Genomic DNA, 18,533 nt, shown 5'->3' on the forward strand with positions numbered 1-18,533 from the left:
TTTAGACTGAATAACCAAAATCTTAAATCACAGTAAACATACTTTGTCCAAAGGCTTCAATTATGGAGTAACCAAAATCTTAAATCACAGTAAACATACTTTGTCCGGGGGCTTCAATTATGGGGCTTCAAGGAGACTGCTGTGTTTCTGATTAATTTCAGGATAACTGTGGTAATATAACCTATTTTAAAATAGTTACAGCAACAGGAAAAAAATGAACAGAAAATTGCTTTTCCTAGCTTTATTTACAGAACAGTCTGTTATGACTCATTGAGATTCAAAGGGAAAGAACATTGGCAGTATTTATCGAGACCATTATGACCTGTTGTGTTAACTACCCCACAGAAGTGACTTTGTCTCTGGTTATTAACTATGAATTATTTTCAGGAAGGTACTGTGAGTGACACTCAAATATGTGCATTCAAAACTCCAGCAGCATCTCTATATAACTATATATACAACGAATAATTTAAAGACCAGGTACTTACTGCTAAAGTGATTTTGCCTAAAATTTCTTCTGGAATAACATCATCTAATACACTATATACATATTTGTAAAACTTATCAAACGAGGTAGACATGAGTTCCATACAGATCCAACAGTCACCCTATAAAATAACAAATATCTGTTATTCTTATACATCTTAAATATCACCTTGCCTTTACTTAAAATGGAAATACAATAGAAAGGAGCAATCTTATTCTTGTTTATTTCAAATGTCAAACTAGTAATAATTTTTGTTTTCTTGTTAAAGCCTTCTACAGAATATTCTACTCAGGTTGAAACATAAACAATGTAGTTAAAGCCAATTTCCCCACTCTTTTAATTGTATCGACAGGGACAGGCTTACACAGAAAACTTCTGTACTTTTATAAAAATTTCAAATTTTGCCAAAATAGAAAAAAAAACAGGAAATGTGTAGAAAACCATTCTTACTAACAATGAAAATAGATGACAGTAATCTTAAGAGACTACATAAACTTCTTAAATTAGCCAAAAAAAAAAAAAAAAAAAAAAAAAGGAAAAAGACAAAAATACATAAAGTAAATCCCATGCCTCAAGACCCTATTCAAATGCCACCTTCTCAGTGAGGCCTACTTTAAGTGATGCAAAGCGCAAGTCATCCCATCAGGCACTCCCTTATCCTGCTCTGTTCTGTAAAACCTTCATCATCCTCTAATGTAAACTGTAATTTACTTATTTATTATGTTTGTCTAATATATTCCCTACTAGAATGTAACCTCTGCCAGAGCAAAGACTCAATAAATACTTGTTAAATGACTGGATGCTGGCTATAATTAAACTGAATCATTCAAACATTTCTTGCATTATAGATTGTTTTAAACCAATTTGAAAGCAATTTGACAACAAAACAGAAATAAATGTGTTGATACCATTTTATAGAATCATCCTATGACTTGGAATGTAACTTAAATGTTTCATAAATTACAAAAAGAAAAAACAAAACAAAACTAGAAACCGATGAACTATCTCACAAAACAGAATACAACGACGTTAAAGAGATTATCTAAAATCAATTTTTTTGAAAATGAATACAGTTCATGAGAGAGATGCATGAGTCATGAAAAAATAAAAAATAAAAGCAGACACCATGACTATAACTGTAAAAGTACAGGATACACAGATGAACAAGAACTACAAAGTACCTTACAAAAATGAAAATACTATCAAAATGATTTTTAAAAAATTATCTTATACAGTTCTGTATCTTGTTACTTATTTATAAATACAGCTGTATCATCAAAGATTTTCTACCCACTAATCTCCTATCCTTCGATTATATAATAATTATATAATCAATCCTATCCTTGGATTATATAGGAGATTAATACCTGTTAAAAGTAAAATTACTTGCCCAGAACAATACACTACCCATGAATAGAATCCAGTGTCCCTAATGTGTTTCTTCTATCAACGTTTGCAATGCACTCTTACAATAGGACCACTTTCTAGAACATTCACGTAGATACATGGCTATACATAATATGTTTTTGTAAAGCATATTTGACATAGTAAACTTTTACTTATTATTTCTGCATTTAAGTCTTTCTTCTCTCTGTAAACCTCTTTTTCTTTAGAGTGATCTATGAGAATGGCTATCATGAAAGATCGAGTAACACCCTCCACCCAAAAGAGACACAGCTTTATTTTAGAGACACTATCTAAATAGGTTTACTAAAAAAAATCTTATTAGACACATACAGCACATTTACCTCATCCACTTATAAAAAGAGTAGAAAGAAACAACCTCAATATAGCAAAGTGGAAAAAAAATGACATTAGGAGTCTGAAAAGCCTGATATTATCCAAGCTCTCCTACTTTCTACTTATATAAGCTTGGGCCTCCTCGCATCCTCATCTATGAAATGAGACTGCCTCACCATCCTCAGTGGACTGTGATAAAGGGCAAATGAGTTAACATATGCAAAGCACAAACTAAAGTGCCTGGCAGGTGCTAAAAACTATAGTTATCAAATGGAAGGGAGAAGGAAGGGAAATATGGGCAAACAAAAGAGAAAGATGGACATGGGAGTGGGAGAATAAAGGTAACAAGTAAACTGAGAACTGAAGATGAGAAGGGGGGACAGAAAAGAGCAATGAGCTCCAGAGAGAGGTCTTTGTAATTTTTAAGGAACATAACCTAATGTAACCTTCTTATCTCTCTGACAGTTCCTTTTGGTCATACAGAGAACAAGACAATGGCAATGAGCTGCATTTAAAAAATGAAATGCTCTGAGCTGCCTGAAAAAGTAGTGACAACAGCATGACTGTCATGCTCAAGCAGAAAACAGGATGACCACAGGTCTGAAATGCAGAAGAAGAATAAATGTGGGTTTATTGGGGGAAAAAAAGCTGGAGAATGATGAACAACTCAACTACTAAGGTAACATAAGGAAGGGTTCCTAAAGATCTGTATATAACCAATAACATATACCAATAACTAATTAGAAAATAAACTTTAAAAGATATCATTCTCAATAAAAATATAAACTAAGTCACCAGGAAATGTATCTAATAAAATAGGCAGAACCTTTATGAAAACAAATATAAAATGTTACTAAAGGACATAACCATAACCTGAACAAACGGAGTGGCAGACCATGATTACAAATGTGAAGATTCAAGATGAGAAGCATTCTCCCAAATTAATCTAAGAATTCAGTTAAATTCTAATCAAAGTTTTCAAGGACCTGAACAAGCTGACCCTAAAGCTTATATTAAAGTAGAGCCAAGAATAACTAAGATAATTTTAAAGAAGAGATACTGACCTACCACACAAAGACTTTTTATGAAGCAATCACAAATAAAAGATAAATACACCTAAGAAACAGAGGCAAAAGTTCATGCACATACAGAAATCTGATATATGACAGAAGTTAACAAAGCAAATCATAGCAAAAGAATGCATTATTCAATGAATGCTGCTGGGACAACTGGCCATCCACATAGAAAAACATTAAATTCTGACATTAAATCATTCACAAATATATATACAAAAACTCCCAAATGGGTTTTGCAAAAAGCAAAAGTTTAAAACTTTTTTCTAAGAGTTCTCCATGACTTTTATGTAGGAAAAAAATTTTTCCCAAGAACACACATAAAAACAACAAATCACAAAGGATAAGACCTATTAAATTTAACCCCATTATAATGAATACTTGTGTATAAACAAGGACAACATACCAAAAGTTTAAAAATAAGAGACAAAAACATTTGGATGTAAAGAAACAAAAGATCAGTATCCTGAATAATAAAGAGTTATGCTAAATTAATTAGGGAAAGACAAAACTTAGTAGAATTATATCAAAGGCAATTTTTTTAAAAAAAGCCTAAATACATGTAAAAAATTCTGTATCTCACCAATCAAGGAAATGCAATTTTAAAAGTGAGATACCATTTCAAACTGCCAAAAATTAAATGTTTATTATCAAATGTTAGTACATACCAGGTAAAAGGAGATCTGTGACAGTAAATGCTGATGGCGTACTCAATAAACATTCCCCCTTTCCTCTGTACAATGTATGTGGCTAAAAATCTACATTTCCCAGTCTTTAAATGTAAAGAAAAGAGCCAAAGAGGTATCAACACAAAACCATTGGTTCGTGACTCCAGGAAAATCCTTTTAGCTCTTCCCTTTTCTTTTCCTTTGTGTGGACATGATAGCTGAACTCTAGGAGCCAACGTGGATCATGAGGTAACCTTAACAACTGAAACTATAAAGTAAGCAAGCTACTAACAGTCAGGAATGGCTGATACCAAATACAATTCTTGATATAGAAATTTTGGTGGAAATTTAAGTCGGTACTCCAGCTGGAGACATTTGATCATTAAATCTAGCAATTGTATTTCCAGGGAAATATACTAAATAATCTGTAACCTAAGTTGTCAAAGAGACATGCAAAACAATTCTTCATTTTTGTGCTGTTTATAATTATAAAAAAATTAGAAGCAATCTACATTACGATTATTTCTAAAAAATAAAATAAAATAAGGTGTATTTAATCATTAGAATACTACAGTTAAAATAAATTAACTAAATCTGTATATTACGAATCTATATTTACATAAATCTTGAAAATGTTGAATAAAGCTATGTTGAATAAAATGTACAATAGAGAACGCATACAGGATTCCATTTACTTAAACTGTGAAAATACATAAAGCGATATTATGTAAAATGTAGGGGAAAATGCACATATGGATGACCTAAACAAACAAGTTAAAGGAAGCACTCAGCGTAGTGATGAGATCTGGAAAGGGAAATGTGATGAGGGCTTTAATTGTATTTATAATATTTAAAGACATACAAAGAGTAAATATGCCAATATAGGATTTGGGTAGCTGTTTCTCCTCTGTAATTTAGTCTATGTTTAAAAAATTTCACAGTTTAAAAGGAACATGGACCATCTTAAGAAACAAACAAAAAAAAGCAAATTAAGCAAAAATAAGTAAAAGGAAGAAACCACAATCAGAATGGACCCCACTCCCCGTCAAAAAAAAAAATAATAATAGAAAAGCAATATAGAAAATCATGTAACCGAGGCCAGACGCAATGGCTCACACCTGTAACTCCAATGCTTTAGGGGGCCAAGGTGGGAGGATGGCCTGAAGCCAGGAGTTTGAGACTAGCCTGGTCAACAAAGTGAGACTCCACCTCCAAAAAAATAAAAAAAAATTTAATTAGCAGGGTGGTGGTAGTGCATGCCTGTAGTCCCAGCTACTCAGGAGACTGATATGGGAAGATCCCTTGAGCCCAGGAGTTCAAGGTGGGGTTGAGCTAGGATGATGCCAATACACTCCAGCCTGGGCCACAGAGCAAGACTCTGACTTTTCTTTTTTTAAGATAAGAAAAGAAAAGAAAATCATTTAACTGAGAGCTAGCTGGTTCATCGAGATTGTCAATAACACTGATAAACCTCTAGCTGGACTAATTGGGAAGAAAAAAAGAAGACATAAATTACCGGTATCAGAAACAGGTGGGAGGGAGGGGGAGACAGGGAAGACAGAAGTAACACACTACAGACTCTACCAATATTAAAATAATAAAAAAGAAATATTATGAATAATTTTATTCCAATAAATTTGGTAATTTAGATGAAAGGGATAAATTTCTTCAAAGAAACAAATACCAAAGATCACTCGACAAGAAATACGTAACTTGAATAGAACTATATCTTTGAAAGAAGCTGGATATTTAGTCAAAAATATTCTTACAAAGAAATTGCCAAGTTCAAGTGGCTTCATTGGTAAATTCCATCAAATATTTACGGAAAAAATAATACCAATTCTATATAAATTCTTCCAGAAAATTCAGGAAGAGGAAATATTTCCCAACTCATCCGATGAAGCTAGCATTACAACGATGCAAGTCAGACAAAAATAAGAAAAGAAAACTATACATCAATGTCTCTCACAGATATAAAAATTTTAAATGAATTTTAGCAAATTAGCTAAATTTTAGTAATTTAACAAATTGAATCCAATGATAGATAAAAAAGATAAAACATCATAACCAACTGGATTTCTCCCAGAAATAAAAGCTATGTTTAATGTCTGAAATCAATTCATATAACTCACCATTATTAAAACAACAAACAAATCATACATCTCGAAAACATCTCAAGGATCTGGAAAAAGAATTTGACAAAAATCTAACATCCATTCCTGACAAAATCTCTCAGCAAACTAAGAGTAAAAGGAAACTTCCTTAACCTGATTAAAAAAAAAAATTATGAAAAGTCCACAGCTACTATCATATTTAATGATGAAAACATGAATGCTTTCCCTCTAGGATCAGGAAAAAAAAAAAGGATGTCTACTCTCACTGTATCCACTCAACAGCATACTGAAGGTTCTAGCCAGTGCAATAAGGTAAGACAAAAATAAATAAAGGAACTAATTGGGAAAGAAAGGAGTAACTCTCTTTATGCACAGACAAAATGATGATCTGTGTAGTAAATCTGAAGGGAGGTAAAAAAACTACTGGAATTTTGAGTTTAGGAAGGTTGCTGCACATAAGATCAATATAAAAAAATCGCATGATATTTGTGCATATTAGTCACATGAGAAAATTAAATTTAAAAATATGTATTATAGCATTAAAATATTATACACTTAAGGGCAACTCTAGCAAAAACATGAAAGACTTATACAGTGAAAACTATAAAATATTGCTGAGAAAAATTAAAGAAGATGTAAAATAATAAAGTGAGATGCCACAGTAAAGGGTCAACAGACTTAATATTGTTAAGATATCAATGCTCCCCCAGTAGACCTACAAATTTAGCAAAATCCCAATCAAAAATCCCAGCAGGTTGTTTTTTGTTGTTGGTTTTTTTTGGTTCTTTTTTGGTAGAAATCGACAAGTGGATTCTAAAATCCACATGAAAATAGAAAGGATATGAAACAGCCGAAACAACTTTTAAAAGAACAAAGTTTAAGGACCAACACTCTCAAATCTGAAGACTTTCTATAAAGCTGGAGTAGTCCAAGACCATGTGAGATTAGTGCAAAGAGAGAAAAACAACAGATCGATGGAACAGAGCAGATAGTCCAGAAGTAGACACACATCTGTATGGACAACTGATATCTGATAAAGGTGCAAAGGATATCCACATGCAAAAAAAAATCATCAATATATAACTCTCGATATATATAAAAACTAACTCCAAATGGGTAAGTATAAATGTGATACCTAAAACTATAAAACTGCTAGGAGAATACATAAGAGATAATCTTAAGTGAGCTTGAGTTAGACAAGAGCTCTTATATACAACATCAAAAGCACGATACATAAATTTAAAAATTGGCCTATATCAACATCAAAAACTTTTGCTCTCCAAAAACACTGTTAAGAATATATATATAAAGATAAGCACAGACAGGAGACAGTATCTGCAAATCATAGGTCTGATAATAAACTTGTATTCAAAACACATTTTTAAAAACCTCCCAAAACTGAGTAACAAAAAAAACCAATTTAAATAAAAATGTACAACAGATTTTAACAGGAACTTCATCAAAGAAGACATACAACTGGTAAATAAGCACATGAAAAGACATTCAACACTGTTAGTCATTAGAAACATGCAAATTAAAAATACAAAGAGATTCCACCACACATTTACTAGAACGGCTAAAGATTAACACAACAGATCACACTAAGTGCCGGAATAGACATGGAAGAAGCTGAACTCTCAAAAACTACTGGTGAACGTATAAAATGGTACAACTACCTTAGAAAAAAGTTTGTCCATTTTTTAAAAAGTTAAACATACACCTACAATATGATCCAGCCATTCCACCCCCATGTAATTACCCCAGGAAAATAAAAACTTATGTACAAACAATTGTACATAAATGCTCAAAGCAACTTTATTTGTAACAGACAAAAACTGAAAACAATCCAAATGGCCATCAACAGGTAAATGAGTAACAAACTGATATATCTGCATAATGGAACATTACAGATAGTACTCGGCAATAAAAAGAAATAAACGACTGATAAATGCAAGATAATTATGCCGAATGAAAGACGACAAACTGAAAAAGAGAAGTACATACTGTAAGATTCCGTTTATATAAAATCTAGAAAATACAAATTAATCTATAATGGCATAAAGCACGTCAGTGGTTATCTGAGGATGGGGACAGCAGAGAGGTGGCAGGTATTACCTACGTGGTGTAAGGAAACTCGTGAGTGATGGGTATATTCATTACCTTGATTTTGGTGATAATTCTACAGGTGTATACATTTGTTCAAACATATCAAACTGTACACTTTACATATGGGAAGTTTATCAGATGTCAATTTTACCTCCACAAGCTGCATTTAAAACTTGCAAGGGGAAAGAAGAGGGAAAGGAGAAGAGGGGTGGAAGTAAGGATAAAAAAGAGGGAGGTAACTCGCAGCCAGCATCACTGCTTTCTATAATCTGATGAACTTCTACATTCACAAGTTACTGAGAACAGTGCTTTCTGCACTAGAATTTATTGCCCAACCTCAAAAGATGTTTAAAATAAGAGTTTACCTGCTACGAAATTCTCAAATTTTATGTATTAGAAAAATTTTTAAGTGATACTAGGTTTCAGCACTGTTAAGATAAATGATAGGTCTTTTTTGTAAAATATAGGCTAAAAGTTACTTCCATTATTCAATTATCAAGCTCTTTTTTCCACCTACCTGCAAAGCCTGAAAATGACTTTTAGGAACCTGTGCAATTGAGTGACCTAATAACTTATCTAAACCAAATCCAAGCTGTACTTTGGACTTTTTTGAGTTTGATTCCATCCTAGAAAGAAATATGCATGGTTGAAGACAATGGCAACATAGAAGTTACCAACTTCAGTATTAAGTATTATTCACTGCTCTGAATAAGTGATGGAACTTTCAGAAGCTCAATATTACCCAACAGCAAGATTAATCTCTAATTAGTGGAACTACCATTTGATCTAGCAATCCTACTACTGGGTGTCTACCCAAAGAAAAATAAATCATTATATCAAAAAGATATCTGCACTGGTATGCTTATGGCAGCACTATGTATAATAGCAAAGTCATGGAATCAACCTAAATGTCCACATTTTTTAAAATGTGACATATATACACAATAGAACACTGACAGCCATTAAAAAAAGAATGAAATCATGTTTTTTTGCTTTGTTTTGTTTTTTTGTAGCAACATGGATACACTAGAGGCCATTATCTTTAGTGAAACAACCCAGAAACAGAAAGACAAATACTGCATGTTCTTGCTTATAAGGGGGAGCTAAATCATGTGCACACATGGACAGAATACGGAACTGGAGACCTTGGAGACACAGAAGGGAGGGAGGAGTTGAAAGGGGTGGATGATGAAAAATTACTTGATGGGTACAATTTACATTGTTTGGGTGATGGATACACTAAAAACACAAACTGCACCACTGCTCAATATATCCATATAAAAAAACTGCACTTGTACCCCTTAAATTTAAATAACATTTAAATTGAAATAAATAAATAGTTGCTGCAAGAATGAGAAAAGGAACATCTCATAAGCTCCTTGATGGATGGCTGACAACCAAACCAAGAGCTGAAGTCTAGTGGTTGTATAAATTAGGTGAAATGAAATCCCTGGAGGGTGTCTCACATTAACAGGAATTGAAAGCACTGTCTCTCTCACACTGATAGTAAGGTAAGCTAAAAAGTCCTGACTACATACATTCATTTCTACCATTTCCTTTCATTAACTCAGATTTTGTGTCTATTACTGGAACTGAAGGTCATGTCAACAAAAAAGATGCATGTAAGTCATCAACTGCAAAACAAAAATGTTTCTTTAAAGTCTTATTCAATCTGTTTATTATTTACATATATATGTAAATATATATATATATATATATACACACACACACACACTTTTTTTTTTTTTTTTTTTGAGATGGAGTCTCGTTCTGTTGCCCAGGCTGGATGGCAGTCGCGTGATTTTGGCTCACTGCAACCTCCGCCTCCTGGGTTCAAGTGATTCTTCTGCCTCAGCCTCCCGAGTAGCTGGGACCACAGGCATGTGCCACCACGCCTGGCTAATTTTTGTATTTTTAATAGAGATGCAGTGTCACCATATTGGCCAGGCTGGTCTCGGGCTCCTGACCTTGTGATCCGCCCACCTCGGCCTCCTGAAGTGCTGGGATTACAGGCTTGAGCCACTGTGCCTGGCCATTTCAATATTTTTAACCTTTGTAACTTCGGGAATACACTTTTACTATTCACTCTTTAAAGGTGAATAATAAAAGTAACACTTTTATTGTAAAACTACGCTTTTATTGTAAAACTATTGAAAAACTATATTTTTATTGTAAAACATACTATTGTAAAAGTTACTTTCTGCTTTTCTAAAAATCTTTTATTATTCAGAAAGTATCTATTACAGATTGCATTCTAATTTGGGAGGAAAGTTCATGTTTCATCTACTTAGGTATTTTGTGTCTTTGTACAGTTTAACTGTGTAGTTCCTAAACCTTCACCTTATCACACATCTTATCATATCAAAAATCTTATTTAAAAAGCATATATATATCTTCATCTCTGGACCACTTCTAATAAAATAGAAGGAACAGCAAGATTTCTGTCTCTGGAATCCCATCTCTGCCACTTGTTGGCTGTGTAACTTGTAAAACACACTAAATTTCATTTTCCTATCTGGAAAAAGGGGATAGATAATAACACCAAATCCTGAAGATTATTGGGAAGAAAACATATGTGAAAACGACAAAGCATTCAACAGATGTTAGTGTTTACAGCTGCGTATGTCAACTCCCTTCAACCTTTCTGAGACATAAAACCAAATGTGACTCAGCTATCCATGGTAACAAAACCATGAGAATATTGTTCAGACACTACTCCAAGCTTCCGTGCTTTGTTTCCACATCTTTGTCAATCATGAATATGGCTTACTCTGCTTTCTTTTCACACAATCAGACTCCCGCACTATCTAGCCCGAGGCTAGGTATGTAAATGGTACTTGAATGATTAAATAAATGAACAAATGAAATAAACTGGTATATTCCAGCACTATGGAGGTGATTTAGGGTTCAGGTAGAGCTGGGGAAAGTCTATAGTGAAAACGAATACAGCACTGAAAAAGCTAACCACAGAATCTAGTTAGGAGAGAAAATCTAGTTCAGTCCCTAATTAACTATTGTTCTGCATATGGTGTGATGATTTAATGATTGTGAAGAAATTTCATAGTTTGGGAACAAAGGGAGGAGGATATGGCAAGATTCTTGTGCAACATGAAGAAAGTTTCAAACATTTAAAATAACATTACATAATATTTAGGTCCAAGATATAGTCATGCACATGAATACATGACTGTATACTGATGTAATGGAATGCTGATGTGAAATGATGGAAGAAAATTAATAAATTCAGTATATCTGGTCATAAAAATGAATATTCTCATTATTAAAAAGTAAAAAGACAGGAATAGAAAGAAACTACATGAGTTGAAAATTAACAATTAGTGATTCAACAAAGAAATGGTCTCTGTCATGAAGTAGAATGTGTTGTTACTAGTTACCTAGTAAGAGCCCAGAAAAACAAAAATTTCAGAATTAGGTTTAGAATTAACTAACCTCTAACATTGTTTCCAATTATAAGATTTCATATATTTCTATTCAGTGCTACATTCAGCCCTGTTTCAAAAATATATATTAATTTTAAAGCCAATAACAACAAAAACCCCAAGGATACACTCGATAATCCCGTCCCAAAAAGAAGAGAGCAGGAGGGTTTTTCTTACCAGTTTGTAACAACCCAGCTATTCGTCCTAACATTTGCAAAATGAGAAAGGTATTTTTTTTTAAAGAGTATTTGAAATGCTTAGCAGTTCAGTTCAAGTCCTACTCAACTAAGTATCACAATTTTTGATGGCGGTCTAGGATACCATAATGTATTAATTCATTTACAGCTCCAGTTCTACCCCTAGCCCAAACTCACTTCCACATTTCAGGCAGCTGGATGACTGGAGATGAGTAAGTGGATTGAGAGCTGGAGGCAGAAATGATAACCCAAGTTGGGACATAAAATAACCAGAGGCCAAAAGAAGAAACATGAATATGAGACCAAGAAATTAGAGCTTTAGTTTCTACACAAAAATCTGGATAAAAGAATTAGAAAAAAACAATTTATATTGTAATTGTTAATTTCCATGTCTGATGGGTATACTTCAGGATTATGGGCAGGGACACATAAGTGTTTATATTAAATGCAGATATACACTTGATGACAGATGAGTAAAAGTTAAAATATAAAGTTGGCGGGGGGGGGCATTGCTCAAGGCCCAATGAAAATCTAAAACTATAGCAAAAGTGCTGATATTTAGAAGTCAGCTGATTTTTCAGGTTCTTAAAGAACAGAAAATATTTGTATGAGATTTACAAATGACAGCCACAAATACTAAAATACACACACACAAACACACGTGTGATTCACCCCTTACCCACCACTGCAAAAAGAGTCAAAAGTTAATATGTAGATTATCATGGTTACATACTAAGATACTGAGATATTAACTTATTACTAATGTATGGCATTTAAGAATAGAATCGAATCCTGCCATCTTCATTTGTCCCAATTAGATATTCATTAGTCAGCTAAAACCCAGTTTATTCCTACCTCTCTGAAGAGTGCACCATAAAACTGAACAATGTATGGGCAATCACTACTCCGCATTACTACATCCAAATCCATAAGAAGTTGTTTTTGTTCTTTTTCATCCACTGTTGACCGAATTCTCTGGAAAAGAATGACAGAAGATGTCAAAAAAACAAAATAATTTTGTCAAAAAAACAATAATTTTTAGTCTCGTGGTAGAGAAAAACCGCTACGAGACTAAAAATTACCAAGCAAACTTCACAAATACCAGATATGAAAATTATCATCTTTCCTTATACTTCACAAGAATTACTTTAATCACAGAAAGTTTAACAAACAGCACTTAGAAATCCTTTAAAGGAGACAGGGCAATTTAACCATGAGCATTTACTAATAATGTTGGGAGTTATGCAACAAAGTTCTTAGGCAGTAAAAATTAACCCCCACATGCAAATATAAAAAAAATGATAATGAGTTGTAACAGTTTCATATGAATAATTATAAGTAGCTGTATACATACTTTTAATCACCGTTTCAAAATTGTACGCAATCTAGGCATTCAATGCAAGAACATCCCTCTTCACTCACTAGCATCCCCATACCACAGTGTCCTCATTCATAAAGACGGGAAATAGTCCAGAACCGGAGAAAATGAATACTAGTATAGGAGCAGTGCACAGGGAAGAACCCAGGTCTCCAAAATCCTAGATTGGGACTCTGTCCTTTAACTGCACTTTCTATACATTAAAAACAAAAAGTTCTACCTGACTCTCCAACCCATGAGTCAGCATGCAGGGCAGCATAAACCTGTGGAAGAAAACCTAAAAATGAGGAAACAGAGGGCTCTTTTTGTCTATTCCTAAGGTGCTAAAGCACTCCCCCATATACTGCAGACCAGGAATATATTCCTAACCAAGCTGTACAACAATTTCTTTGCACATTTCTAAGAGACTGCCAGAAAACATTAAGTACCCCACCTCCCACCTCTTCTTCAGGAACAGTATAGAACACAGAGGTGTTGGGAGGGACAATATAGGAAAGAATCATGTTCAGAAATTATAAAAAATTAATAATAAAATTATAGTTTAACATCAAAGCATGCAAACAACTTCTGTTCTCATAAAAAAGTTCACAATGTCACACCATGCCACTGTGTACAATACATAGTATGTACTTACAAGGCAAGTTAGTATCAAAAAATACACAAGGTGGCATTTTGTCTTCCAAAGACTTCGAGGTATCTGTCAATGTTCTTGAAAGGGATGAAGGCAGTCAATTAAATTCTTGAGCCCATTTCATGTGACATGAGAATAAGCAGTTGTTTAAGGAACAGAAGTAGGTTCTTTCAGTTTCATTTTTGAGGAATTCCATATATTCCAAACAAATTTAATTTTGCTACTTAAAATTTACAGCTTGCTACCTACAGTATTTCATAAGCAAATAAAATTTATTAACTGGCATCTATGTTATATACACAGATTTACCTACAACTTTTATATTAAATATCAATGCTCAGATAAACAAGGACTAAAATAAGAATGAAAAATAGAAACAAGACTAGTTCTATTAACGTTAAGGAAAGTTTCCCTTCTTTCTCATTTTGATTATTTTCAAAGTTTATGGATTAATAATCTTACTTTTAAATCAACTTCAGCATGTTTGCTCAGAAAGGATATTTTTTAAAAGTCAAAATAGCCCAGAGATGTGATCTGTATTTGTTCAAAGCATGATGTAATAATTTTTGTAAATATTTTACCTTTATACCTGTTTTTTAAAAAATAACTCTAAAAGTGTAGCTGTGAAAATGCTAATTCAGGAAGGTAATTATTTATAAAAGAATCTTAATAATCCTATATATCTAAATTTAAAACAGACGAAGAGTTGTTAATTAGAGACAAGTAGGGAAGAAAAATCAAATAACCCTTTGGTTGGGGAAGATTTCTACCTCTCACTATTAAAAGGTGTTAACAAATGTAGTTTTTTCTATTTTTACTAGTATGAATATATTGGCAAATGGAAATACACTAACACACATAAACTACTATTTTTAAAAGGTGTCCTCTTTACTAGTTTATTTTTTGTTTCACAAAACTGGTTGTGTGGTATGCTAAATATACATTTGTACAAATATTTATATTTCAACTAGGAAGCATATTACAGTCAAAATCTCAATAGTTATCATCAATAACTGACTTTTGGGAGCGAGCCCGTGTCCGAAAACCCTACTGTAGCTACAGAAAGGATATATGGACTACATGATCTAAAGGCCTAACTGAAGTTCCAACATCTTACTGATACCTAACACTGAGACAATCTCTGACAGAATTGTTACTAACCAGAATGTAGAGAGTTCCTAGCACAGCTCTAACCTTTGAGATCATCAGCACTGGCAGGAAAATCTATTCATCTGTAAGTATTCTTTAATGTCACTTCTAGTACAAAATAGAACACAGAGCAGCTGAATGGCCTACTAGTCTAACATGAAATTGATTGTGCTTTTCAATAGATCAACACCTCCCCCACAGTCTCCGAACATTTTGTCCAAGTATCTGGCAGTGGGTAGAAAAGTAGCTGCTGGTATTGCATCTGAATTGTTTGGAATTGAGCAAGTACAGCTAACTCTTAATTATACTAATGTTTTAGGGTTGAACTGTAACATTTATCATATGTGAGCAATTAATAAACTATTTCAAAAGGCCTAAAGGACCCCAAAAGGGGATTAACTACAAACACATGCCTATAACAGCAGTAACTTCAAATTAGTGATTTTAATAACTCAATAAATAACTCAAGTAGAATACATAATGACAATCAACGATTCAAATTAGAGAATACTTAAGAGACTAAAACTACTACGAAGAAAGTTTTTCTAATGGGCCATCAAAACAATATCTATGGGAAAGACTTCTACATTTGAATCAAGTTAGTGCAGGATCTTCTAACATTAAAGGAGCATAACTACCTAAAAATTGAACATCAATAAGAACAAACTTCTCTTCCCTTTATAAAGCTGTCCTTAAGAGCACAGAAAAATGGAAGTACAAAGGTGACGCCAATTATATGACTTGAAATCCTCATAATCACAATACTCAGAAGCAACAACCATTGATAAAAAACTTTGAATAGCAGGAAAATTTCATTTATTTATATAAATTAAAAAGTTAGATAGGGCTGTTTACTTAAGCTCAACAAACCTTTTTTCCCTGGCAGTAAATAGTAGAATGAAAACTACAAGAAACCATAAAATACTTAAGAAAATCAACTCAAGAACATTAAGTTTTTTATACTATTTTCAAAATCATTCTTGTTCATTATGGGGTTACTGAGCTCTTTTACTTAACACTACTTTACTAACTTAGCTTAAGTTATTACACGCCCCCAGGACAAATTAAATTGTGTTTCTTGAAAAAAATCCACATCTCTTTCCCAATAATAAAAAGTATTTTCAGATTATTTCAAGTTTTACTTTATTTGGAATATAACATAAAGAAAACACTGAAAATCAAAACAAAATTACTACTCTACATATATAAGTAGTTTTCTATAGTAAAGAAATTTATAAACTTGAAGTTAGTTTTTTTTAATTGGTGTCCAAATCTGTATTCAAGGTTGAGTATAAGCCCAGTAAAGCAGGTAAATGCCAATAAAAACAGCAGGTAGATACAAGTCAGAAATGCCAACATCACTCCAATTCAGAGTCACTTAGAGACACAGGGAAAAAAGATTACATTCCCAGTTCTCTGGCTTTAAGACTATTAATATTATGCATGGTTCTTGTCCAATTAAAAAAAAAATTCCAAAGAGTGTATTTTTTCTAAAACTGCCAGTCCAACTCATGCCATTGGTTGGATCAGCCACAAATTTAGTTGTTGGGAGTTCTGTATGGATTAGGCTGCAGTAATAGAAAGTTAACAAGTCCCATAGGACAAGCTAAAAATGTTCAGTTACAAATGAACCCTTTGCCCCCTACTCCACCTCATCACAAAACACAGCAACATCCACTTGGTGAACAGTCCCAATCATATAGAGATGTCCCAAATTCCAAGTTGTTGAAAGGTTGCTTTCCTTCTTTTTGTGCAACATGGCACCTGGAAGTCATTGGTAGATTTAAATGTTGATAGCTTATAACATCTATTGATCAAAATCTTGAATAATATTTAGCCTCATGTGGAATGCCTCCATTTTTAACAACTTGAATTTAAAGTATAAATAACCCTTTTACTGATACTGAAGAACTATGTAAATGTGGCGCTGTTCTAGGTGTCCTCTAACTTTACGCTGAGATCTCCAGGGGAGCTCTCTCTTCACAGTGACACAATTCTCCAGCCTCATATCCAAACCCTACCAAATCCATCTCTCACATACAATTTGTTGGTGCTCATCAGGGATGAATGACTAGCAATAAAACTAACATCGGTAAGTATGAAAAACTTTAAAGCAGACTATGACACATTGTTATCATGAAAAGGGACAAGAGGAACTAATAAAACTAAACTCACTTAAGGACTGGAGTGGAAGAGCAAAGAAAAAGAAGCAAATAAGAGGATGGACAGAAATAGGCAGTATATACTGTCAAGGAAATCTAATTTATTCCCTTCTTACTCAGATATTATGCCTCAATCCCACCATAATGGTGACTTTTTGTTTATTTGTTTCCCTTCATTTTCTAAATTTGTTTTAATGGGTGGGAAGAGACAGGGAGAAGGGATAGTGGGAAAGAGCATGATGATGAAGTGATCGCTATTAAGGGGTAAGGTTAGGAAGACTCAAATGTGGCAAAGGAAGGCAGGCTGACAACGCAATGGCTAAGGGTGGAGTTGCAGACGAGGCAAAATAAAGGCTCACGTTATAGGTCCTAAGAAGCAGGTCACGAAGTAGCATTGTGCCTAGACACTCAATAAATACCTGGCTGATTCTGATAGTAGTCCTTGCCAGTCACCCTGATTCGGAGTTAACCCTTACATCTCCATGTTAGGGGGCTCAAAGATATCTATCTCACTTACTAGAGAGGTCAGCACACACATTATCCCAAAGCACCAGGGCCTGCCTTGAAATGACCCATTCTGTGACTGCTGGTGTCCTGATGTGACAACTACTGATTCTCCCAAATCAACCCAGTTTTCCTTCCTACCAAGTCAAGCTCTTGAAAAATGTGTGTGAAGACGCACTCTGGGTTACCTGATCCCATTCCTGCATGGAGAAAGGGAAAATAATAGGTCATTATATACTCAAAAGACTCAAGAGTAAAAAAGGATTGGATGACAAGTCATATATGCACTTCATAAACAGAAGTTCCACAGAGGACATGACAGATGTCAGTTCCTAGGATCTGAACATTCTAGACAAAAAGGATATGAGTCATCAGCAAACATGTAAGCAATCAAGAACTTAGGAGTCCAGAAAACGACTTTAGAAAGCAGTGGTGCCACAGACACACTTGAAAACAGCAACATAATCAAATAAACTTACAAAATGGCTATCAATTCTAACTGATGCTATTTTTGTTTTGTTTTGAAATGGAGACAATGCATGGAGGAATGAGATGTGAGGAGCATAAGAAATGGGAAAACTGACATGGAAGGACATGACCATCAGTCCTGGCAGATCTCTAAATTCTCACATGACAAATTCTTGTCAGGTGTTTGTATGGCTCAGCTGAGTGTCCCAGAGGGCAGTATAAAAAGACAGTAAGAGCAGAGTAGGAGACACATCTCCCTGCTGCACAGGTACACCTGTAGCTGCTTAGAGAAGTTAGGAATAGGTAGAGTATTCCAAAGTAAAAGACAGGTGATTTCCTGGATCAGAAATTAGGACTCAGACACAATGAAACTCAGCAAGGTGATGAATTCAATCATTAGAGGAAATCAGTATAGG

At 33.8% G+C, this 18,533-nt stretch overlaps 1 protein-coding gene across 3 annotated transcripts in view; it reads right to left on the reverse strand.

Annotated features, from left to right (window-relative positions):
• Window positions 1-18,533, reverse strand: part of MAP2K4 (mitogen-activated protein kinase kinase 4) — a 124,258-nt gene that overhangs the window by 35,266 nt on the left and 70,459 nt on the right. For all 3 annotated transcript variants that reach the window (XM_003262590.3, XM_003262591.3, XM_030799363.1), the window contains 2 exons: window positions 12,681-12,800; window positions 489-608 (listed from right to left, as the gene is read on the reverse strand). In XM_003262590.3, the coding sequence (XP_003262638.1) occupies window positions 489-608; window positions 12,681-12,800 (240 nt within the window). The remainder of the gene's footprint in view (window positions 1-488; window positions 609-12,680; window positions 12,801-18,533) is intronic.

Source organism: Nomascus leucogenys, chromosome 19 (genome assembly GCF_006542625.1).
Source record: "Nomascus leucogenys isolate Asia chromosome 19, Asia_NLE_v1, whole genome shotgun sequence".
Classification (NCBI taxonomy): Eukaryota; Metazoa; Chordata; class Mammalia; order Primates; family Hylobatidae; genus Nomascus; species Nomascus leucogenys.